Here is a 26,322-nt window from a genome sequence, read left to right as displayed (position 1 = left end):
TGAAGGCTAGACGGTGTTCCATAATTGCTTCTTCAATTTATGCTGTTTCAACTTAGGAAGAATTTCACAGGAGTAGTCTATTTTTTTAAAACAAAAGAAACATATTAGATAAATATAATAATTCTGGGTCTGAGATCTAAGTTGTTTATTGAAAACATTCAAAGTTTGTGTAAGGCATTATTTTTTTTTTTAAATCAGTATTTAAATACTTGTAGTTTCATTTTTCTACAGATGAGTATTATATTTTGAGAGTATTTTTTCCTGTATTTTTTCACTGTGATTCAAGTATGCATACTATTAAAATATATCTCATGTTGAGTTGTATCGCAAAGCATTCTTTTGTAACATCTGTTTGATCACAAGGTGCTGCATCTTATTTGTATATTTTTTATGTCTGCATATTTTTATATATAATTATTATTATTACAGTAGGTATGTCTCTCAAAAAAGTGATTCTTCAGGAGACACAAAAGTCAGAATTAGTAGTTCTAAATTTTTAGCCACATGGGGAATAAGTGCATGCTCTCTTACTTGCTCCCCACTTTCTTGCCGCATATTTTATTTTGCAGAAGGCTAGCCTTTATTTCCTTTTAAATTGCCTATTTAAAAATTGACATATTATTGTGATGAAGAAGTATTGAGAATGATTTTATAAAACGCAAGATTTTTATTTATCGGTCAGTATTATTACATTTCCTTCAGGGAATCCTCTCTGATTGAAGTTGATTATGCCAATGTGTTTCCCAATCCTTGAGACATGATTTATTATTATGATTATTTATGATTAAGTTATTTGAAAGTGTTTTCTTGGTAAGGAAAGAGGTTTGGGAGACACTGAAACCATCCGTCAAATGTTCTGCATTAAAATTGGAGCAGAACTGCTCAGTTAGCATGATAAGGCTAATGAGGCTATACGTAAAATAGTGAAATTTTGAGTGTCCCGCCCATTTGTACCAGTTCTTGTATTATGTCAATAAATGATGACTGAAAAAAAAGTCGTTTTAACTGTGGAAGTAGGAAAAGATCTTATTGTGCTATATCAGGTGAATGCTGTATTATGAAACCATATTGTGTTGTGAGCAGGTTCATTATCATGGTGCATTTCTTTAAGTTGCTTCACAGATTCATTACAGAATATTTACATACTATTCTTTGTTAACAGTTTGGCCAAGTGGTAGGAATTTCTAATGCACAGAATTATCAAAGGTTCAACATTATCTCCATTTTTAGTCAAATTTGACACCATGTGTTTTTTTTTTTTTTTTTTTTTTTAAGTCTTGTTTCACTTTTTAAGTGTCTAACTGTATTGTTTGGCCATTTAATTGTCAAACATGTAGATTCATGTTTCAGGATTTTAAAAAAGGACCTCCCTTAAGAAAGTATCTTTTAAACAATTTGAATGTACTGTTATTTTTGGAACAATTCACAATGTATTGTGTTGCAAATCCTAATGATCTTTCAAAATTGCTTGACAGATTTCAGATAATACAAGAACTTCTTCAAAAAGATCACTAATTGTTAAAGGATAATTATTAAGTACTGGATCTCTCACTTGAGTGACGTTTTGTTCATTAACCCTTTAACTGTTAAGTTATTTTGATGATTTGGGTACACAAATTGTCAAATTTTTTTATTGGAAAAATCAAATGTTTAGTACAAAATAAAATATACTTAAGTAGTTAAAAATTGATATTTTGAAGTGCATGGGTAAAATTTTTTAAAGTTTTGTAACCACTGCATATTTGCTTGAAGCGGCTGCCACTCAACATGACAGTTGTAAAATTCACTTCTAGTGGAGCATTATTTTCTAAAAATGAAAAAAAATTAATTATTTTCTAAAAAATAAATAAATGAAAAAAATAAATAAAAGTGAATACCTATTAGTAGTTCAGTAATTCAGTCTTGTGTGGTACAACTGGAAACACTTTTCCAAGCACAAACCAACTCCACAATCACTACACCAGAATCGTGTTTCCTTCCTTATCTTTTTCCCATTTTTATCCTTTTTCAAACAACATACTTTGCACTGTCTTGTAGGCTCACGTTTCACAGGAGTAGGAGGAATATGGGAAATAAAATGTCGTTCAGTAAGACGGGCAGGGTTATCTATTGTAGGTGGTCTGTCTGCCAACATTCTTTTGTCCAGAAGCTGCATCATCATATTTATGTAAAAGCTCTTCTACAACTTGGATTCAAAATTTTAAAAATGTAATACATTTCCCAACTACATTTTTATAGAGCAAATATGAGTTCCAAAGTACCTTGTCTAGTAAATGTAAAAATATCTTTTTATAATATTTTTTCTGACGTTTTCGGATTGTTAGATGAAAGGATATTTCCTGATCACAGCCATCTACACCACCCATAGTTAGACTGTAGCCAGAAACAATCTTCGGCTTCAGTATATCTTCATTTTTTTAAATTTTTGAGGCTGACCATGGAAGTATCATAAATACTGCTCATCAAACACACATCCTTCATCTTCGGTTGAAGAATGTAAATCATCTATATCTTCAAAGAACTAGATGCCATTTTACAACAAAAAGATCCCATGCACTTTGAACCAAAGAACTTATAACCTCTAACCTTTGAAATCTTCAGTAAAGTGCTGTCATCTATTGAATTTTGGAAACTCACATAACAGAAATTCTTTATTCATTTCACACACACACACACACACACACACACACACAAAAAAAAAAAAAAAAAAAAAAAAAAAATTGCACATGGGTCATTATCAGATATTGATGAAAATTGTAACATTTGAAAAAACTTTACACCTTCTTGTATGTTGTATTTTAAATGAATCATACATGATACTTTACAATCTATTTCAGTGATAATAATATGCCCTTAAAATTCCTTACTTGTATGACAAAAATATTTCCTTTTGATATTCATGTGCAAAAGAAGCTGAATATTTCTGAATACTATAGTAGTCACTTATTGATTCATGATCCCTTTTTCTCCCAATTATAAGACCTACTCATATGCTGTATATATGGTGTTTGTCATTTTTCTGTGTTTAACAGGAGAGAGAAGAGATTCAAAGTTTAATAACACAAATATTCTTAATAACATCTATTACATTAAGAAGGAAAATTTCAATTCGATAATGATTACAAACAGAATTAACAACAAACTTTCCCTCCTAGTTAATTTAATTATAAAATGAAAATGAATTTTACTCCAAAGAAGCTGCATAAAGTGTTAAATTATATATATATATATATAACCTTTGCCTGCAAAGTATTGAGCCTATTCTTTTAAAATTCTTTATCATATTTCTCAAAACTTATAATTGGGTTGTGCATCTAGATCAGAATTAAGGAAAGTAAAGCCTGTACCTACCTTTTTAGAACCTTATGTATAATTCTGTAATAAGGTATTTTTGCTGTTAAACCTAAAATATATGTTCATTTGTATGTTAAAATATTTTGTGGTCGATTCTGAAAATGTTTTCTGATTAGATTTTGGATCTTCTTGAACCAAGAGTTGCCTTCAGTGGTCACACTCATCACGGATGTTTTACTCTTCATAGAGAAAGGATACCTGAATGGACTATACCATCCTTTAGCTGGAGAAATAAAAATGATCCGAGTTTTATACTTGTAAGTTTTTCTATTCTTTATTAAATAAATATTTATGTAAATTTACTACATAGGTTTTTTGTTGTAGTTCTGAAAGTATCATCATTTTGAGGAATAAATCTTTATTTATAGGGGCATAGTGTTAAGTTTTAAGCAAGTAATTAAAAAATTAAAAGTAAATTGTAATTATGTGTTGTCAGACCATCATGCAGTCCTGTTTATTTGAGACATTCAAACTCTTCTATAGTAGGTCTAAAAATAACCAATTCTGTTTTATTGTTTAAAACTAAACTAGTAGTACTAGTTTAGTAAAAAAGTACATTAAATTGATATAAATTTTGAATAAAAGTATATATTGATAAACATATATAGTAAATTCATATAAATTTTGAGGTGATTTAGGTAACCGTTGTTGCTCTTCTTGAGGAGCAAAAAAATCTGCAAAGGTGGAAGAAGCAAAATCATTTATACAAAATTTAATAAGCAGAGAAATAAATGTAGCAGCATGTATTGAGGTAAATTGTTAAAAAAAAAGTTTGAAAAGGCTGAGATAGAATTTAGGCCGGGATATCTGGGAAGAACTGGATTGGAATTAATGACACTAAGTAAAGGAGATAAATTTTTCTGAGTGTGAAAGGTTTCAAGTTAATACAGTTCACCAGCTGAAGAAGCTTTATGGATAATGTTCACAAAATCAAAGTCAAAACTGTGTTTAAGTAACCAACTATAATTAGCTATGGAGATTTACTTTTCCTTTAAGAACCTAGGATTCATGTTCTTTGATTCTCTTCCAATTAGACTGTACTCTTAAGTGATTTCTTGTCCTGCTGTTTAAAACTGCTGTCTTTCAAAAATCCACACTTATCCATCATACTTGTGCAGATTATGATTTTATTACATTATGAAATATAATAAAATAATGAATATGTAATAATTTATATAAAAGTAAAAATCATCAATGGGGGATGCTTGAATAAGTACTTACTTTTGAAAATATTATAGTTAAGTATTTTTAAATATTCCATTCTGAATTCCATTTAGTATTATATGGATCATATTTTGAACTTCTTTTGTGTATTAGTGAACAACTTGCAAGTGAACCTTTTTTCCCTGAGAACAGAATAGCTTCATGTGTTACCAAACAGGCTCTTATATAAAAAGTTTGAAAATTTGACCTTTATAAAAATTACTTTTATTTCCTCTTCTAAATAATCACAGTTCTGTGATATAATCTCTCTCTCTCTTCCCCCCCCCATCTGTCAAGACAAACTGTACTATTTCCATGCACTGTGACTAAATATTCAGTTTCATGGCTATCCATCAGCATCTTCAGCATGCCAAGTACAAAATATTCACAAAATTAGGAAAGATAAAATGAAAGGCAAATGATTGTACCCAAATTTTCATATGAAGAACAGAATTTTTAGCCAAAAAGTACCAATTTTCTTTGAATTAAGGATATGGATTATTAAGCAAATTATGCTTTGAAGTGCTTAAGAAACTAAAAGGAAAATTAATTTTTAAAAAAGTTTAGCTATTTAGCAAACATGCTAACAACACAATTTCATGCAGTTTGATTTGCCTGTTATCTCATCTTCAAATATTGCATTATTGATTATCATATTTAATTTATTCTAGCTTGATTTTACATTCATAAATGTCATTAATCAATAATGGATTGAAATTTTTGGAGTTCCCTCCCTGTCTAATTTAGTGGAAAAACTTGTATAACATTTATCAAATGTTTTGCTTAGGTAAATTTTTCTGAATGTTTTATTAATTTATTATTAAATGCAATCATTAGATTTAAATATAGTTTTTATATTTAAATTTTGTAATGATTCTAAAAGTGAGAGCAGTGTTTGTGGAAAGTTTTGAATTTAAGAATTATCAAAATATACTAAGCAAAACAGGAAGCTCTTTGGATTTTTATATATTTCATGATGAGGAAGTTAGATTAGATGGTGATTTAGAGAAGGCTTATCTTCTCCCCTCCCCAGAAAAAAAGTGATGTAAAAATGTCCACGAAGATTTCCATGATGGGGAAGTTATAAATGTCGTAGCATTGAAAGCTAATCATTATGCTTAACAATCACATTAATTAAATGGTTTGGCACCATTATGTAGAAAATATTAGAAGCCCATGACAATGAATGAAATTCACATGTTTCTCACACTGATCATGGTGCATAGCATTGTGAAAAAAGCTAGGTTTTTTTTGTGTTGTTTTAGAATATGTAATTTTCATCCAGAAATTTGAAGATTAATAGTGTATATGAAATATCAGTCTATGTAAAAATATTTACTACTTATACTACCATGTGTGGAAAAAGGTCAGTATTAAAAGAGGGTTTTTTTTTTTTTTTTTTTTGTTCACATTTTTTGACCAGTTAATGAATTTTTACATATAAACAGAAAATACTTTTTTGTTTTAAATTTTTGAACTAAGCCAAATGGAGACAGTTTCTGAAGAGGTTTTTGAGATTTATTAAATTGAGAAGTGTTTTACTTGTATCTTTGATTGTAATAATCATATTTTAGTTTTCTTCCTTTCAGCATAGTAAAATTAAGTTGTAGTCGTAATGTAGTATTACATTGATGCGAGATCTTACATTGATTAAATACATTTTACTTTTAAGTGGCCTAAATACATTTACCCATTGCATCACTTCGAAAAAAATTATATCTGGAGCTATTGAAAATTACATGCTTAACCACATGCAATAAGAATTTATTCACATGGTGACTGATAAAATATAAGGTGAAGTATGAAATGTGGAATATTGTTTCAAAGATTTGAAATAAATTGAAAGTAATTTTAAAGTAGGATGAGTAATTTAAGACATTGCTATGTATTTTATTGAAAGTTTTTTTAAGTTGTAAAATTATTCTATTTACTTAGATATTTACTCTGCAAATTTTTCAAAACTGTATTAGCTTACGAAAACAGAGAAAAATTATTTTGAAAGTTAGTATTTTCTATTTACTCATGTAGTTAATCATGTTCATCCTAAAAATGTAAGGTTGATCTTTACATTATGGTAACTTGGCGATTTTTTGGCGAAAATTTGCCGACCAACTCTCCTACAGCAACCCTCCATTTTTTTCCCCCGCCGCCATTTTGTCTTCACGAAGTAAAGACATGTTTCTTTTCTTTTTATCTCCTGAACACTTCTTCCAACAATCTACTAGCCGAATTACACTTATGCTAGAAATTTTATCAAACAAAACTGCTTAATCATGACAAATATTCACTGCAAAATTAGGAAAAACTGCACAATACCATTCTCCTTACACATTTTTCAAAATAACACATACACATAAACCATGTACACGCCGACTTATTTTTACTTAAAAAAACATCCCAGAATTGCACAAAAATGGCATTGCGCACACTCTTCACTATATCCATGTACACTGCTTTTTTCTCATAAATTAGAAAAATTTCACGAAAATACATGACAATTTTCTCAATCTTTAAACCCGGTAAAAAGAACATATATGAAATTACCTGATCGCGAAAAAGTAATGAACATTTCCACATATAAAATAAATAAAATATCCAAAAACTTTTACCTCTAAATCATCTATTACATTATGCACGTCACCAACGAATTCATACCACAAGCATTACAAATACTTAGTATCAAATATTTAAATTATTTCCATGCACATTTATTTCAACTTAAACGTATACCAAATTCCTACAAGCATAAAATTCACAAAATAACTATCATTTCATTAAAATATCACTAAACCATGTACACGTCGACTTATTTTTACTTAAAAAAACATCCCAGAATTGCACAAAAATGGCATTGCGCACACTCTTCACTATATCCATGTACACTGCTTTTTTCTCATAAATTAAAAAAATTTCACGAAAATACATGACAATTTTCTCAATCTTTAAACCCGGTAAAAAGAACATATATGAAATTACATGATCGCGAAAAAGTATTTACCCTTTACAAATATCAACATTTCCACATATAAAATAAATAGAATATCCAAAAACTTTTACCTCTAAATCATCTATTACATTACACACGTCACCAACGAATTCATACCTCAAGCATTACAAATACTTAATATCAAATATTTAAATTATTTCCATGCACGTTTATTTCAACTTAAATGTATACCAAATTCCTACAAACATAAAATTCACAAAATAACTATCATTTCATTAAAATATAATTAAATTCAAAAACACTACTTAAAATATAAATGAGAACATACATTAAATTAATAAAAATTACCTTACAATCCTAATTACTTTAAACTAAATCATTGCTAATAACAATTTTCCCAATAATACCAAATTCCTTTCCACCTTACATTTACAACAATGCATAAAAATAATATCCTCAAATAATTAAAAATACTAACTTACCTAATCTTCTTCAGAATCTTGATTACGTGGCGGATACACTTTTCTTACTTCTGTTTCAGAATCTTTAAAATCATACTTATCTTTCAAAGCAAGATACCAGGTAAAATAAATAACATAATAAAACATCTTTATTTCTCTCTCGCACAACCTTAAAAAACATTTATTACTATCCTTTTCAATACCACTAAATACCCATTTCGAATTCACTTTAGTTACGGCCATGGGATCCAAAAATTCACAAACACTATTTCACACAACACAGAATAAAGCCAAATACAAAATTGCCAGATTTTTTCCCGATTAAAGAACAGTAATTCGACCATTAATATCACATAACATATCCCATGATCTCTCATTTCCCTCACACAAAATAATGCGTAATCAGAACTGAATACTACTCACATTCTTAACAAAGTCTAACTAACCTAACCTTCTTCCGAATCTTCCTTACATGGTGGATACACTTTTATTATGGATTCAATAAAATTACTGAACGATTTTTTTTTCGAATTTGATAGAATTTGATTAAAAAAAAATTCTCTTTATCACATCTACAATTCACTTTAGATAGCGCCATACAATCCCAAAATTATTCAACCCTACTTCACACAACACACAATGAAGCTTAATACAAAATAATATACATCCACAGATACTTGTCCAAATTCCCCCCTTTTCCGATTAAAGAACCGTAATTCGTCCATTAATATCACATGACATATCCCATGATCTCTCATTTCCCCCACACAAAATAATGCGTAATCGGAACTGAGTACTGCTAACATTATTACCAAAGTCCGAGGTAGTAACCTTTATCGCCTCCAAAATGTCGCCAAACAACCAGTTACCATATTGTAAAGATCAACCAAATGTAATTCTGGTTGTTGTGTAACATGTTTATCTACACTGCAGATTTTATTATTAAAGTAATGCTGTATAGAACATCTGGTTTTAATCAATTTGTACTTTTTTCCAGGCTACTTTTGCACCTGATGCTTATATGGTAACAAAATGCTACATGCCAAAAGAGAGTACAATAGTCAATTTCTACACACTTGGTTGTACTGCCATTTTGATATGGATGTACTTTACAAGATATAGATTTTTCAGAGGTGCCTATTACAAAGAAAAGTAGTTAATTTTGTAATAAAAAAACTGAAGATAATTTTTCAGATGATAAATAAGACATTTAGAATTAAAAGCCAGAAAATATTTGGTGCTGGTTCATACAGACTGCATTGTAATGTCTTTCATTTTTAAAGTATGGTTGTTTTTATAAATATTTTATCTTTGAATAAATATATATTTGTTTTATTTTGCTTACATTTATTAAATTTTATTGCATTACTCTCTGTTTTTAATTTTCAAAATGCATTTTTAGCTTATGCAAGTTTTAATTTCTATAAAATTAGAAATTAAGTTTCTAACATCATTCAGATTTTGTACATTCTTTCCAAACCGATAAAAGTATGAATAATAAACATATTGCCTCAATAAATGCCACAAATATAAATGTCAATTGCATCTACAGTAGTATGAAAAATGTGTTAAGTAATATGAATTTTTATCTTATCAGAAAGGAAATGAAAATTCTTAGAATAAAGTCTTTATGTATTCATATGTTCTTCATCTGGAAATAATATCAGAAATCAATATACAGTGAGACCTTGATGGTACATCACTCTTGACATTAACCAAAAAGTATTGTAAATAAACCAAATGTATTGAGTAGAATGATTTTAGATTTAAAATGAGTGACTTTAGTGTTTAGTTACATATACCGTATTTGACGGTATATAAGACACATTTTTTTCCCTAAATTAGGTCTCAAAAAAGGTTACCTGCATCTTATACATGAAGGACACAGGTTAACTTTCAATACTGAATGCTATTTTTAGCCTGGATAAAGGTCTAGAAAAACATAACTTTTTCTTCATCTGCCATAATTATTTTGCGCATGTGTGAAATATCTATCGCCAAAAAGCACCAAAGCTCGAAGCTAATGTCGAAGTTCAAACAGGTTCGGTGGTCACATTACGTCTATAGAGCCTTTCCTTCTTTACATAGACTTTCTTTTTGACTCAGCTGACACACGTGTCGGCATCGGTGTGTAAAACTATTTGTTTAAAAAAAAAATACCCTGGAAAATATGACTACAGGAAACAAGAGATTAAGCTACACAATTCAGTATAAACTAAAAGTGTTAAACTACACCAAAGTGCATGGAAACAGAGCAGCAGCAAGGCATTTCAATCCACCACCTACCGAAAAAATGATACGTACTTGGCGACTGCAGGAAGATCAACTGAAGATTGCTAAAAAACAAAAACATAACCTTTGTTGCCCAGTTCCATCTTGGCATGAACTTGAAAATGCCGTAAAAATGTGGGTGATAGATGAGAGGAAATCTGGGATAAGTGTTTCAACCAAAATGATAATCAATGAGGCCAAAGGATTTGCAGATAAAAACATAAGAATCAGAACTTTTCAGGGTCTGAGGGCTGGTGCTACAGGTTCATGAAAAGGCAAGGCTTATCAATGCGCACGAAAACAACTATTGCACAGAAAATGCCAGCAGATTATGAAGAAAAAATACTAGTATTTCATAGGTTTGTTATAAATACACGCAAGAAAACTTCTTTTGAGCTCGGTCAAATAGGAAATATGGATGAAATTCCACTCACATTTGATGTACCATCCAACAAGACTGTGAATATTAAAGGGTCTAAATCAATAACCATAAAAACCACAGGTCATGAAAAAATCCAATATACGGTAGTTCTAACATCATGTGCTGATGGTACAAAACTACCGCTGTTTTTCATATTCAAAAGAAAAACTCATCCGAAAGAAAAACTTCAAACAGGTGTAATTGTTCATGTTCATTCGAAAGGCTGGATGGACAAAGCTGGAATGAAACTGTGGTTACAGAACGTATGGGCGAGGTGACCTGGTGGACTCTTAAGAAAACCCTCTCTTTTGGTTTTGGATCAGTTTACGCCCATAGAACTGAAACCATAAAGAATAAAACGAGAGAATTATAAACCCAGATAGCTCTCATTCCTGGTGGACTGACTAGCCAATTGCAGCCTTTAGATGTATCGGTGAATAAGCCATTTAAGGAAAAAGTGCGAGAACGATGGAACAAGTGGATAGGAGAGCCACATCACACCCTCAGGTAGAATGAAGTAGCCCTCTATTTCACAAGTGTGCGAGTGAGTAAAAAGATCTTGGGAAGACGTAAAGGCTGAAGTAATTGTTAAGTCCTTTAAGAAGTGCAGAATCAGTAATGCTCTTGACGGAACAGAAGACGACGCATTATTCGAAGGTGATACTAGCGATGATGGAAACAGTAATGATGACGATATTCTTGTTTTTGATGATGATGATAGTGAAAAAGATTTTTTATGGTTTTGAAAGTGATTAAAGTCTCATTTTATGACAGGCAACGTTTTCCTTGAATTTGTGTTTTTTGTTGTTTCTGCTTTATTTTGTATTATGTTTGATTGCTTGCCGTTCATTCATTTATTCATTATTGAAATTTACATATCATGTTCAAAATAGCTTACCGTTTGCTAATTTTCCTTAATAAAAATATGTTTGGTAATTGCATTCAATGATTGTTTATTTGGCTTTTACGAAACGTGAGAACTAAAACAAACCACATTTTAAGTTATTGTGGTACACTATTGAAGCTATTTTTCCTTGTGTGTGGCCTTCTAAATAAGGGTGCGTCTTTATGCCAGTGCGTCTTATATGCCGTCAAATACAGAATATGTTTTTTATTTATTTAACCTTTTGCTACTTTAAAGATTTAGCTTTAGCAGCACAGAATACTTTTTAAGAAAGTTGTTGATGTACAGTGGGTTTTAACAAAACCAGCTTCCACTAATCTCTCAGGTTTCTTTAACATTGATTATTTCTGTTATTTCTTTCTTTTCTCTTTAAGCATTAAATATTTTTGCTTTCTTTGGTTATTTCTATTTTTTTTAATGTCCATGTTATTCTTTTTTTCTTTTAGAGGTAATTTGTTTTAATGTTCTTAATGCTTAATAGAGGGGGAGAAAAATCTGTGTAAAATTATACGAAGCATGAACACCGGGGGGGGGGGGAGAAAAAAAGTCTAAGGCGTTAGATCAGAAGGACTATTAATTTAGTTTTGGGATTTTGCATTGATTCATTATAAATGTCGTTTCACTTTTCAAGTTGTTGCCACCAAATATTAGAGCCCTGTATTATATTTAAAGACATTAAATGTATGTATGTTTCTCGCATTGTAATAAAACAACGGTACCTAGAGCGAGCAAATTTTGAGTAATGTACGTTTCCACCCTAATATTGGCATCTGGAAGCCCAAATTTGGAATTTGTTTTATTATCTGTTTCATGTTTTATAAAACTTTAATGAATTTTTTATTACCAAACTCAGTGATTTAAAAGCGAGCAATTGCAACACCGTATGAAAGAGGGGACATTTTTATCTCGAGTGTGCGAGACTGTGTATCGGAAATTCTAAAGTTATGCTCATTTTAAAATTATTTTGAGATATTGTTGTTGAACTGAATTTTATGGTTTAAGTGCAAAGAATTTTATATTTAATGAATAAAGGTAACACACAAAATGTTAAAGAATGCCCTTTTGGGCATAATATATAATCTGAAAGCTTTCATATCTTTTAGTTTTTTATTTTTTATTTGTTTTTTTAAACCATTCAAAACAATGAGAAACAATCTTTACAGTCAAACAATGAGAAATATCACCATATCTTTCTTAAAATTTGCATGTTTGCAGCAGAAAGCCTATTTCTTAATTGATCAAATTTGTTACAGTTTGCAATGAAATTAGAATGACAGGTGTTTAATACTAATGAACAATTTGAGAAAGGCTAGCTTCTGTTCTTTAATGGGTATTCTGGGTAGAAGAAAAGTAAAGAATCTGCATTCTGGCATTATGGGAACTCTGAGATGATCAGTTTCAGTATTTTTAAGGATAAATGAATTCAGTTTCTGTATGTTTTCAGTCTGGTAAATAGGGTGCTTTATTTCAAAGTCTGTATAATGAATAATAATTATAGCATTAAAAAAATTCAAACTGGTATAAATTTCACTTTGGAAGAGTTTCTTCTTGAAAAGTAATGGGAGAAACAGAGTAAGTTTTATGGATAAATAATGTTTTAAGATATTTCTTGACTTTAAAAAGTGGCTTGTTATCTCAGTGATATTACTTTTGTGTGCAAAGTGTTTATTTATTCACAAACGTATTCAGTATTGTGAACTATATGAATATTATTATAGTTTAGATGCAGTGGAACCTTGGATCAAGAACACCTTACTTCACAAACAATTTGGTTCATGAACAAATTATTTAAACAAAAACCACCTTTTATGACAAGTAATGAATGCCCAAATTAACAGGTACAGTAGAGTAAAATTAAGTTTGGAGTTATTTTGTTTTATATTTAATGATGCCATCAATTTTAGGTTATGAATTTGCACATGATATCTCTGTGAAGTTTAAATAAGCAGTAAACACTAGTGGTGCAGGAATGAATTACTCCATTTTACATTCATTGCTATGGGAAAATAAGTTTCATTTTACGAACATTATAGTTGACAAATGGCCTTCAAAGATGAATTAAATTCATGAACTGAGGTTTCACTGTTTATTATGTATAATCATTTCAAAACATATCAAAATAGTTGATGAATTCCATTACTTTATTAAATATAGTAGCCATGACAATGATTTATGGCTACAGGTTACACTTTCTTTATATTTTGAAGAAACTGAATGAATCCTGGTAAATACTATTTTTTATTTTCCATATCTCTTGCAAACATTAATAATGATAGAAATACTGCTTACAGACTTTGACACATTCATAAACAAATCTTTGCATAGTGGGAGTTTTAGATTTTAAATGTGCATCTCATTTAGACAGAGATATAGGAATTTACTAACCTGTTTTTGGGCTGTGATTGTTTTGTTCAAATAGAGATCTTCAGTAGCACTAACATAATTGAATTTAAAATTACTTCATGGAACTAGACATTGATTTATCTTTACCAGTATATATCATCAAAGATTATATTATAAGTTTCACAGAATAAACTCGGGTAAACAATAAGCAATGAGACGCAAAGCAAAATTTCAGAGTATTAATATGCACTATTTTTATTTTAGCAAAGAGAAAAATCATATAATTAAGAAACAACTAAAAATACTGTAGGAATTTAAAATTTTGCATCATGATATGTAGTGTAGAGAGGGATTTTTATGTGTGACTTTATGTTCAATAATTACAGAATAGTTGTTTTATTTCTTCTGATATTTTTTTGACTGTATTCTAAAAACAAAACTCAAGTAATTGTTTCAAAGGAAAATTTAGCTTTGCCTCAGCATTCTTTTATGGATTTCTTCATTCCATAAAAGAATGCTGTGACATTTGTTATCCAAACCATTTTTGTTTTACATTTAGTCTTCAATTCTCCTTTTGTTACTACTTTCTAATATGTGATATCAACAAGTCGTAATGTAGACTTTCAAGGTTCTGCTTTAATTGAGTGCTATTTGAAAACAATATAATTTAGGAACCTTTTTTTTTTTTTTTTTTTTTTTTTGCAATTGAGTAGCCTGTTGAAGAAATTCACAATTTGAACCCTTTCATTTTATTCATGGATTGAAATATTAAAAAAATTATTTAAAATTTTCAAGATTTTTAAATGGCTAATAATAGATTTAATGATTTTTTTTTTTTTTTTTTTTTTGATGATAATATTTCTGTAGTATTTTTTTTTCTTGAGAAAGAAATATCATTTTAGACTTTTTTTGGCACATCTATAGTAAGATGTGATCTTGTTTGTGCATGCATCTACAGTTACAGATGTATACTCAAAAAAGAATGACTAATGATCATTTTCTTTTAGCTTCCATTTGTTATTACTATTTATATTTTATACCATTCATAACAAATTTTAATGCAACACTCATAATAGCTGCACAATATTTGTTATGTTTTTCAATATGTGGGATTGACTGCCACATGAGACAGTATATTTTAAAAATGTGCCACATTTTATATTGCATATCCACAATTTTGAGACAAAATAGTTAAATTAAAAAAAAAAAAAGTTACTATATAACATGAAATATGAATATCTTCATAGACAGATTTAAAATTTTATTTTTTTAAAATGCATCATAAACTGTTATATTTTGTGCATAATGCATAAAATGTTATTTTAATGCATAAATTTTTAATTCATAAACCCTTTTCTAAGAAATATTATAAAAAAAGATAGGAAGATTTGTATGTAATAAATTCACCAATGTTTTTGTGCTGATTTAAAAATTTCTTCTCCATAATATAAATAAAGATCCCAAAGTATTTGCCCATACACTGAAGTGACAAAAGTCATGGGATACCTCCTAATATTTTGTCGGTCCTCCTTTTGCCTGGCGAAGTGCAGCAACTCGACGTGGCAGGGACTCAACAAGTCATTGGAAGTCCCCTGCAGGAATATTGAATTGAGCCATGCTGCCTGTATAGACATCCATAATTTTGAAAGTGTTGACGGTGCAGGGTTTTGGGCACAAACCCACCTCTCGATGATGTCCCATAAATGTTCGATGGGATTCATGTCGGGCGATCTAGGTGGCCAGATCATTCGCTGGAATTGTTCAGAATGTTCTTCTAACCAATCACGAACAATTGTGGCCCGGTGACATGGCGCATTGTCATCCATAAAAATCCCATCATTGTTTGAGTACGTGAAGTCCATGAATGGCTGTAAGTGATCTGCAAGTAGCTGAAGGTATCCATTTCCAGTCAATGATCGGTTCAGTTGCACCAGAGGACCGAATCCATGACATGTGAAAACAGCCCAGACCATTATGGAACCACCACCAGTTTTAACAGTGCCTTGTTGACAACTTGGGTCCATGGCTTCGTGGGGTCTGCGCCACACTCGAACCCTACCATCAGCTCTTACCAACTGATATCATGACTCATCTGACCAAGCCACAGTTTTCCATTTGTTTAGGGACCAACCAATATGCTCACGAGCCCACGAGAGTCGCTGCAGGCGATGTCGTGCTGTCAGTAAAGGCACTCGAGTCAGTCTTCTGCTGGCATAGCCCAAGGAAGACAAATTGCGCCGCACTGTCCTATCGGACACATCCCTCATACGTCCCACATTGATTTCTGCAGTTATTTGACGCAGTGTTGCTTGTCTGTGAATATTGACAACTCTACGCAGACGTCGCTGGTCTCGGTCGTTAAGTGCAGGTGGTCGGCCACTGCGTTGTCTATGGTGGGATGTTATGCCTGAAATTAGATACTCTCGGCACACTCTTGACACTGTGGATCTCGGAATGTTGAATTCCCTAATGATATCCGAAATGGAATGACCTATGCGTCTAGCTCCAACTACCATTCCGTGTTCAAAGTCTGTTAATTCTCGTCGTGCGGCCATAATCACGTCAAAGCCTCTTCACATGAATAACTTGAACACAAATGAAAGCCCTGCCAAAGCACTTCGCATTTATACATTTTCTGCGCGATACTACTGCCATCGGTATATTTGCATATTGCTATCCCATTACTTTTGTCACTTCAGTGTATATACATTCATGTAAAAGGAAAAGGAAAACATATGTAACATGCTTTAAATTCCTAATATGTTATAATTCTCAAAAAATTAATAAGTTCTCACAGGGAGGGAAAAAACTATCTCGTTGACTTGTACCCAAACTGATGGGATCTGTATTTGGCAGAATGCCAGGAAAAATCCATTCATGCTGAAGGGGAAATACGTCAGAGTTCGTTATTGCGAGGCAGGTGGAGTCGTGTCCGCCTTTGAAAAAAATTGCAGAAAAGGCAGGGGTGGGGAGAGGATGGGTCCTGGAAGATTCATCGAATAGCAGAGAAGAGAGACTATTCAAACTGATGAGAATGTTGATTTGAAAGGGGGAAGAATGTTATTGTTCTGAGATCTCGTTTAGGGTGAATAAGGCATGTAGGTCCGTTCAAGGGAAAGAATGTAAACAAAATAACGTTCGCAAAAAGCAACTGAGTGGTCTTTTGTGTGGGAATAGCACCAGTCTATGCACAATGACAAGACCATCCAAACTATGTACAATGACCATAGGAAATATTTTATTTTTAGTGCACCTAAACGCCGCACCCGCTGAATATTTAAGTTTTAAACACGTAAACGCCGCGCCGTTTCTTCCGGAAATTATGGTAATTTAAAGAATATATTCTTTCCTTGGATCCCATTGCTGCTTCTATCATCATTATTTTTTGTTGATACCGTTTGAATACTTCTATTTGATCTCATGACCCTCAAAGCTTCCGCAAACATGCGGATAGAAATTGAGCATGGTTCAATTGCATATGATACGTCTTCTTTCACGGCATTACAGATGTCATTCAAAGCTAATTCGCTTGCTGATGGGAGAACTACATGCGTGGTGCATACGAATCATATGTAAATGAGCTTTAGCATATCCATTAGTAACCCTGCCATTGTTTTTGTTCTAATTCTGATGAAGAAACCTCCACCGGTGGGGGAGGGGCTCGGATCAGAGAGATCACCTACTAATCTTCCTCTACCATCAGCTTCTCGAGATTTTTAGCTGGATAGTATTTTAAATGCCCCCATGTCACAAAGCTACTATTCACTTGCAAACATCCGTGCCTTGATTTGAACCCGGATCCAAAGATGTGGTAGCCAGTTTCCCCACCAGCAAGCCAACAAGGTGGTTTTTAAAAATAATGATGCATAGAAATAAAGTAGGCACCCATCACAATTTTTATGTTTAGTAGTATGCAAAATACGTACAATGATGGCATTCGATGTATAGCTAAGATGCCACGATACGTTCGTTACTTCTTACATACGATATGCTTCAAGCGTATCTAATGGGAGGGTAACGGACGATGATGCACAGCTAAGGGAGCAGACATTATTTGCAATGATGAGTTGATTACTTGGCGATCTTATCTCCCAGATTTATCTCCAGTTATGTCTGTGGAATATTATTTGACATTACTGTTACGAATTTTGTATATATGTATGTAATTTTAGCAACATAATATATAAATAGTAGTACATCTTGTAAATTTTAACATAAAAAGGACTCAAGAAAACAAAGTTCTGCCGGAGAAATCAGGACAGGTCCATTGAACATTGGTTTAGATGGCTATATCGCCAATTTGTCCAGACAGCGCCAAGCTGTCAAAGGTTTTGCCTGCTAATTTTTGTCACCAATTTTGGCGAAAAAATTGCCAAGAGTCGCTAAACATGGCGATTATTTGGCGGCATTTTGTAACTGTAATTGGTCTGATGCCTCTATATATCTGTGTCTGGTTCTAAATTTAACCGTGACTGTATATACTTTCCAGCAGTTTCTAGCAATCTAAGGTACTGGAAATGTCTCAGTGGCCAGGAGAAAACTATGTAAGATCGGAGAGAGCATCAGTTCTCAGTTTATAGTTCAGAGTTAAGTTCGAAGTATTGAGAGATATTGCGAGCTTTGCTGTTTAGTTGCGCTTTGCACTGCGTTGTGTTTAACGTTCTTAGTAGTTTGAAGTGGTAACTACTGTTTGTGATGAGTCGTACTGAAAAGAGCGTGCGAGTACTTTTGAGAAAAATTCGAGAACTATAAAGTTTTTTCTTTTCGGAAAATAAATTTTATTAAACTGTCATCGATTCTGTGTGCATGAACTTCCTAAGGGAAGATAACCCATCACGCCGGTATTGTTACTAATGGGAGAAATATCCAAATATTCTCCAGTGAGTTTAGTCAGTGAAAGAGAACTCAAGTGATCGGTGTTTAGCTTCTTAGCCTCTTGCTGGTGTTTACTATTATTTTAATTACTTATGGTTTAAGACCGTATAAGTATTTTTCATCTAAAAACTTTTGAAAAATTTTAAATTATTTTTTATCCTATTTTATAATTCAGTTTTAAAAAAATTAAACTGAATGACGAAATACAAGAAAAGAAAGCAAATTTGTATTTCATATTTCTAGGTATTATTAAGACAGTTATGTACTAGAAACCTTGATTTAGGTCATTTCCCTCATAATGAAGAAAGAAAAATGCAAATCGTAATTTCCGGTAATTCGTGGAAATAGTGGGATGGTCACATGTAGGTTTACAATTTGTTCCAATTCTGTCGTTTTCTGCCAATTTACTTTACGCATGTGGCACTTTTTAATTCAACTATCGGTATTATCATGTAAACAGAAATTTAAACTGGAAAATCATATTCACCATTTTTGGGGAGCGGAATGCTTGTCAAATAAAAAAGAAATATTGCTCTTAATCCTCTGAGTGCGGGTACAAATGTCATAAAAACCGAGAATTTGATTCAAAGAAAAGTATAAATTAAATTATAGATTGGAAATGGCATTATAATTTAATAGAAATTTCCGAATTAATGTGCCTCGAAATTTAAGTGTCAACGCGATAAGAGCGTCCCCTTGTATATTCATGATAAATGATGAATGTCCTATCATAGATCTCGAGGTCAAAGGGTTTTTAATGAAAATTTGAGCACTGAATTTAATGCTTTTAAGTTTAATACCCTGTTCCATAAAAACTGTTCCATAAAATTTCTTGTATTTCGTCATTCAGTTTAATTTTTTTTTAACTGAATTATAAAATAGGATAAAAAATAATTTAAAAGTTTTTAGATGAAAAATACTTATACGGTCTTAAACCATAAGTAATTAAAATAATAGTAAACACCAGCAAGAGGCTAAGAAGCTAAACACCGATCACTTGAGTTCTCTTTCACTGGCTAAACTCACTGGAGAATATTTATGCTATATTAATATAGTATTTATGCTATAAAATGTTATTAATATAGTATTTATGTTATAATATAGTATATCTTTAATATTAATATAGTATTTATGCTATATTAATATATTATATATATATATATATATAATATACAATGCTATGTTAATATGTTATGTATTACTATATTAATTAATGTTATATTATATATAAGAGTATTTATGCTATATGCTAGAGTTATTCATTTATTTATTCCAAAATTACTCATTTCTGTTTCAATTATATTACTTAATGCTTATTTTGCAACAGTTGCTAGCACGTCTTATGATGCGCTTTATAGAAGAAAGCATATATGAGTAGTATTTATAGCCTAAAGTATTTTTTAATTATTTGTGATTTTAGTTTTATTTATTCAGTTATATATATTGCATTCAAAATATTATTTATATTATCTCTTAGTTTGATGTGTCATTCGAGGGTCTAGATGTTCAACGACCGCAAATAGATACATTCGGCATTTTGCAGTTTGTTTTGAAACATTTTAAACATGTATGTGTAATGGAATGGTTCTAATACTAAATTCTCTCTTCGTACCAGCTTATTATTACATATATTTATCCCCTCCATTACTTGAAATTTTGATAGATGTAATTCTATAGACATTTGATTATCTGCCCTTTTCAATGAGCTGTGTGCTAACAGCATTTAATAAACTCCCTCTATCAGCATGTTGCGCAATATTTTCTTAGGAAATTAACTTTCTTAGGACTATTAAGCGTTCATGGTATAAGAGTAAAGGAGATGATCCTCCGCAATAGGTATTCAAGAGACAAGTTATAATTTTTTAAACAAAAATGGTTGTTTTTAGAGGAAAAGACAGACACTGAGAATAAGGGTAATTTGATCACAGTGTTGATTGTGGAAGAAATTAGATATTTGCCACGAAAGACTATTGTTTTATAGAGAAAAACAATAGAAAAGAATGCTAAAGCTTATAATATTTTTGCTTCTAAATAGTTAAGACTAAAATGGGAATATCTTGTTCTATTAAAAGTTTAAATTTGCCATACACTTCACAAATCTCTCGAGCAACTTCTCTGGGTTTTGGCATCTCGATTAAACGCAAAATGGCATAACATATCGAAAATGCTTTTTTTTTTTCGTCGACTTGATACTTTATCTTAATGACTCGAAAAGGGGGAAAAAAAAAAGTACATCAGCATTTAAAAAAAAAAAAAAAAACTTAACACACTATTTTGTTGAGCACATAATGCCATTTCATCATATAATCATTTGCCAATAATTGCTTATCTAAAGAATAGTATGAAAATTCTTTCAAAAATGCCTCACAATGCAACCTACAAGAGATGACGCCACCGGAGCACCAGCATACTAAGAAGCTTTTCATTTTCAAAAATAGATGGAGCCACATGAGCACCTTCGTATCTTCTAAGTTTACTTATCTCTCAACAGATGGCGGCACTGGAGCCTCCATTAAAAATCTCTGAATTCTAGCACAGTATGTGTACAACTACTTTCCATTCTAGTGGATTCAACTCCCTTCATCCTCAAGATTTAGAAAGGTCAAGAATAATACATTGGTAAAGGCCGCTATAGGCCGATTGTCTCTTACCCGAAGTTAAGACATAAGTCGCTCATGGTAACAAATACGAAAACATCCAATGCAGGCAGTCCGTTTCCCCGAATTCTAACTCGACCTGATTTATCAGCCAGTTAATAGTAATAATATCTAGATGTGATACTATCGGAGACGATGCATTCAAAAGAAGCAAGAACTAAATTTTTAAAATACAAGTTTGTTCTTATGATTATTACAAACTGTTATCGAAAGACTTAACTCAGTACCGGCTTTGAAAATACTTCTAATAGATATTGCTATACTTTTTGATCAAAGGCAACAGCTTAAGAGTCATATTTATAGCATATTACATCAGAATAGAAATATTTGTTACAACAAATCATTGATTTTAAATGACTACATGGAACGAAGTTCCGTAACCATAAAACTAAACACCCAGCAAATAAAAATTACATAATTGTAGCAATACTTTACTAGCATTTCTTGAGTAATATGATGCGAAATTATTTTCAATCAATACAGGAAGCTTAAGTAATGAAATATCCATTTTTCAGGTGGAATTGTTGACCATTTCTAATACAATAAAAAGCCTTGACAAATTATTAAATGCAAAAAATAATAAATAAATAAATAAAAAGCAAACGATAATTTTTGCAATAATTATCAAATCTTTGCAATAATTATCAAAATATTCTAAAAGCGCTGAAGTTATTTGATAACCGGCCTACGTGTTTTTATAATAAGTTTTCTAAACACACTTGTCTTAGGCTACAGCTACCTGAACGTTAATGAAACAACTTACGAATCAGCAAAAGCTACTACAACTAAATACATGATTTGTGCTTTCTTACCATTTCCAACGAAATTAAGCCTGCGCTTTGTCAAGAAATATTGACAGTTTTGCAATAATATGGGAGTTTGGAAAAGCTAGTTGTGCAACTTTACAAGATTATTATTAATATCAGTCACCTGGACTGATAGGCTAATCACAAAATGATAGAGTTCCTATTTAACAGATTTTACCGTCATGTCATTAGAAATCTTTAGCAAAACGAAATAAAAATCTTATGAATCACGCTGTATGGAAACGTGTTCATCAGGGAACAAATATAAACTATCCAAATTTCGTCAGGACAAATCAACTTTTAATCTTTTTTAATTAAAAAAGAATCAATTAGGGACTTAAGCTAATCAGAAGTGAACTTTTTGTTAGGAACTTGAACTCATAGATTTGTTACATTTTATGTGGTTAATTTAAATTCACTATAGTTTAAATTAATAGTTAGAATTTATATTTATTACGTAATATATCATATATACTGGATGCTGCAAGAGTTCTTACATTTTTCAATGAAAACATTCCATTATGTTGTAGAACAATTTCTCAATTTTCCTAAATTTTTTCATCCTTTTAATTTAGAATTTATCTTCTTTTTTGTGAAAGATAATTTGTAATCCACCATGAAGATTTTCTATAGTCCTGTCCCTGAAGATATCTGTAAAATGGCGAAAAAATTTGGTATTCTATTGGAGAAATATCCGCTGGACACGACTACGGCTTGAGTTATCATCCTATTTTCTGTACCTTCCTCCGAGTCCGAATAGATAAGTAAAGTCTTTACGTTGTTCAGATGCAATACCATTAAGTTACGTTTTACGTTGTTTACGTTGTTAAAGTAAAGTCTTTACGTTGTTCAGATGCAATACCATTCCCATGTTATTCGCCTGCGATATATATATTTGTCTGTGGGCATTAGGAAGGCGGTCTAACCTCGAAAATACACCTCGCCATTTAAATATGAGTGGTAACAAAAATTCCCAACAATTACCAAACTTAAGACCGGATATCCTGGAAAAAATAAATACCTTTGCTGGAATAGTTGCTATCTTTAACATAATATAGTCTTGAAAAGAATAAAACAAATGAAAATTCGGTCTTATATCTTTAATTACTCCCTCAATTTATTACTTTAGAATTTAAGATTTGTAAAGGTGTTTATGTCTACTCTGAGCTAATATAAATTTCAAAGCTACACGTACCAACAGATGGCGACACCACAGTGAATCCCAGTAGTGGAAAGCGTATATATTCTATTATCCCAATACTGCTCGCAAGCTAAAAGCAAGATTCTTTATTTAATTGAAATAAATACACATTTTTTATCACCTGTAATCTTATTTGACAATTTTTATGATGCTAATGCATGACTAAACGGATGCTAATATATGAGAAAACTTCGTGGAGGATAACGAGAAAAAAAGAATCAAGAGTCATGGAAGATCACTTTTTACTGCAAGACCAAAGTTCTCGAACTGACGAAAATGAAGAGCAAGGCACAGCGTTTTTAACAAATATGTATAATATCTGAATTCACCCAAGTTCAAGCAAATGAAGATGCCTACGAAATTATTACACTAATATTATTATTGACATTGATTTTACAAAGAATCTCAGTATTTAGAGTGACGTTGACGACTTTTTCATAGACCAAAAGTATTCTGCGTTAAGTATAAAATATTCTGCATTTATATAATGCGGAATATTTTGTTCTTTGAATAACAGGGAATCGTGTCAGCGTTCTCAAAAAATTGCAGAGTTTTAAATAAAGTCAGCTACTGCAATCTAGTATTAAACTTTGCCTAGTTTAAAATTTTTAATAGGTGCGCTTCGCTAACAGAGACTATTGTTTGTAATATCATGCGTAATATTGGGTGGGCATTAAAACTCTGTTGCTTAGAATAGTACTTATAACACCTTTAAATAAATATATAGACGGGCATCTTGAAATATGCCCAAGAAATCGAAGCATTATATTAAAGGTAAAAGATCTCAAGCATAAAATATCAAAAACATTTTGGTATTTAACAAAAAAATAAAGAAAGAAAGAAAAAAAAAGGGGGGAAACAAAAAAGAAAAAAATCAAAGTTATTTCTAATGGCAGTTTTATAGTTTTTTGGAATTTTTTTTTATTTTAAATTGCATTACCCTTAACTGCTCTGTACTGATACTTATTGCAATAAAGTATGACGACTCCTCCCTCACAGAGGCAAAAGTGTCTGCTTCCTTTCTTATTTGCGATTACTCTTCGAGAGTGCATCTTATGCATTTTTCACACCTTCATGCCCAAACCGGGACCATTTTAGATTGCTGGCAAGAGATGATTGAGTAATTGAAAACAACAGGGGCGTAGCTAGAGGGGGGCATCTGTCCCCGGGCGCAGAATCCAAGGGGCGCCAAACTGATGTTACGACATTTTAGAATTAAATATTTTCCATCCTTGGCAAGCAGTAGGGGGCGCGAAATCTTCAGTTGTCCCTGGGCGCTGGAAACCCTAGCTACGACTCTGAAAAACAAATATAACTAATTTAGTAATTGAAAGCAAATATAACAACTAGTTCAAAGTTCAAATGTTGTCTCTCTTTCATACTCTTACACTTTTACGCACTGAAAACGTTGGCTAGAATGTAGGCTGTGAAACATGTCTGGTGACTTCTTTCCTCGCCGGATTTGGTGTGACAAGTTTCAATAACAACTGTTCGTGCTTCTTCTTGGAATTAATTCTTTTGCTTAACCTGTGAAGATTCTTAAACATTTGTCTATCAGGAATTATTTTTTTCTTGCTAGGATGAGGAATATTTCGTAAATTGAGAACTAAATCCAGAGGCAAATTCTTTATGCCATTTTTGCTTCGAGACACGAGGTCGACTAAGTAGTATATATTTCGATTAAAAATTAGCTGGAAATTTTTCGTTTTTTCCAAGTCCTATAACATTCTACAAGCAGTTTATCGAAAAATGATTAATGGCTCTTGCGAAGCATCAAGATTTTTATTTATTTCGGTGTGCTGTAATTCTACGACAAACTCGCGAGTGTCACTATGTGCTTAGTGTTAACCTAGATTTCGGTGTGATTAAATATGTACTTAACTTTTATTACAGCATTAATGTTCTGAATAAATGTCTGTGTCACAGGTGAAGATATAACGTTTTCTTTTTTATCACTGTTGCATGGGTAAGTCAATGTTTTTCTTTTATCCAGTTTAGATTATTAAGGCACAAAAAATCATATTTAAACTATGTATTCTCTTCGGAGTTTTGCTGCATCAATTAAAAAAAATAATTGAAATATATCTACATAATTTATCTTTATGAAATATTTATCTATATGAAATATCTATGTGAATTACATAGATAAATTATATATCTGTATAATTTATCTATATGAAGGAAGCATATTTAATGTTGCTTCCTGAATATACAGTCAAAATATGGTAGAATATGTTCAGGAAGACTTGAAGCAAAATCAAATTTTGAACTGAGAATGGATGAATTTGTGTAGATATTATGTAATTCATCGGTAAGTGCTGCTAGGAACTTTGTGTCCCCTCTGTAGAGGTTAATTCAAAATTCTTCATATACAGAATGACGAAATAAGTTGTTATGTGTAACAGATTTTCATGATTAATATAATAACAATTTTTTTATGCAGGTAATGCATACAACAATTCAATAAATTTCACCATACATTTATTATTGCTGTTACGCCACCTTTACATATCTCTATAGAAAACTGATACTTTTTATGAAAATTCGTGTTTAGTATTATTTAATAAAACAATAACAGACGGTTCTAATGCCATATATATATATATAGCAAGATAGCTATATATGTTACGTTTTTTAAATAAGGGGAAAATATTGGGGAAAGCAGTTTCCCCACTCCCAATTTTATGGCCTCTGAATATTTTTTCCCTCTGAAATCGTTTGGATACTTAATGATTCGCGAAGCACAGCTTAATATTGTTAGGTTACTGTGTAGAGACATTAGGTATTTTTTGGAAGCAGGCAAGATGAGAAATGAGCAATCGCCTTCGCCGGGAATCGAAGCACGGACTTCTGGAATACCGGCCCAGCGTGCAGAACCA

At 31.5% G+C, this 26,322-nt stretch overlaps 1 protein-coding gene and 1 long non-coding RNA gene across 3 annotated transcripts in view; one reads left to right on the top strand and one right to left on the bottom strand.

Annotated features, from left to right (window-relative positions):
* Window positions 1–9,300, top strand: part of LOC118199498 (metallophosphoesterase 1-like) — a 53,390-nt gene extending 44,090 nt beyond the window's left edge. For both annotated transcript variants that reach the window (XM_035371381.2, XM_035371382.2), the window contains exons 9-10: window positions 3,471–3,611; window positions 8,963–9,300. In XM_035371381.2, coding sequence (XP_035227272.1) covers window positions 3,471–3,611; window positions 8,963–9,121 — 300 coding nt within the window. In that variant the 3' untranslated portion in view covers window positions 9,122–9,300. The remainder of the gene's footprint in view (window positions 1–3,470; window positions 3,612–8,962) is intronic.
* Window positions 1–26,322, bottom strand: part of LOC118199499 (uncharacterized) — a 93,332-nt gene that overhangs the window by 14,914 nt on the left and 52,096 nt on the right. The window lies entirely within an intron of this gene.

Source organism: Stegodyphus dumicola, chromosome 1 (genome assembly GCF_044657685.1).
Source record: "Stegodyphus dumicola isolate Sdum_Otavi_A_Nest chromosome 1, ASM4465768v1".
NCBI classification, from domain to species: Eukaryota; Metazoa; Arthropoda; class Arachnida; order Araneae; family Eresidae; genus Stegodyphus; species Stegodyphus dumicola.
Note: the sequence above shows the minus strand (reverse complement) of the source record. Positions and strands in the feature narration are given on the sequence as shown.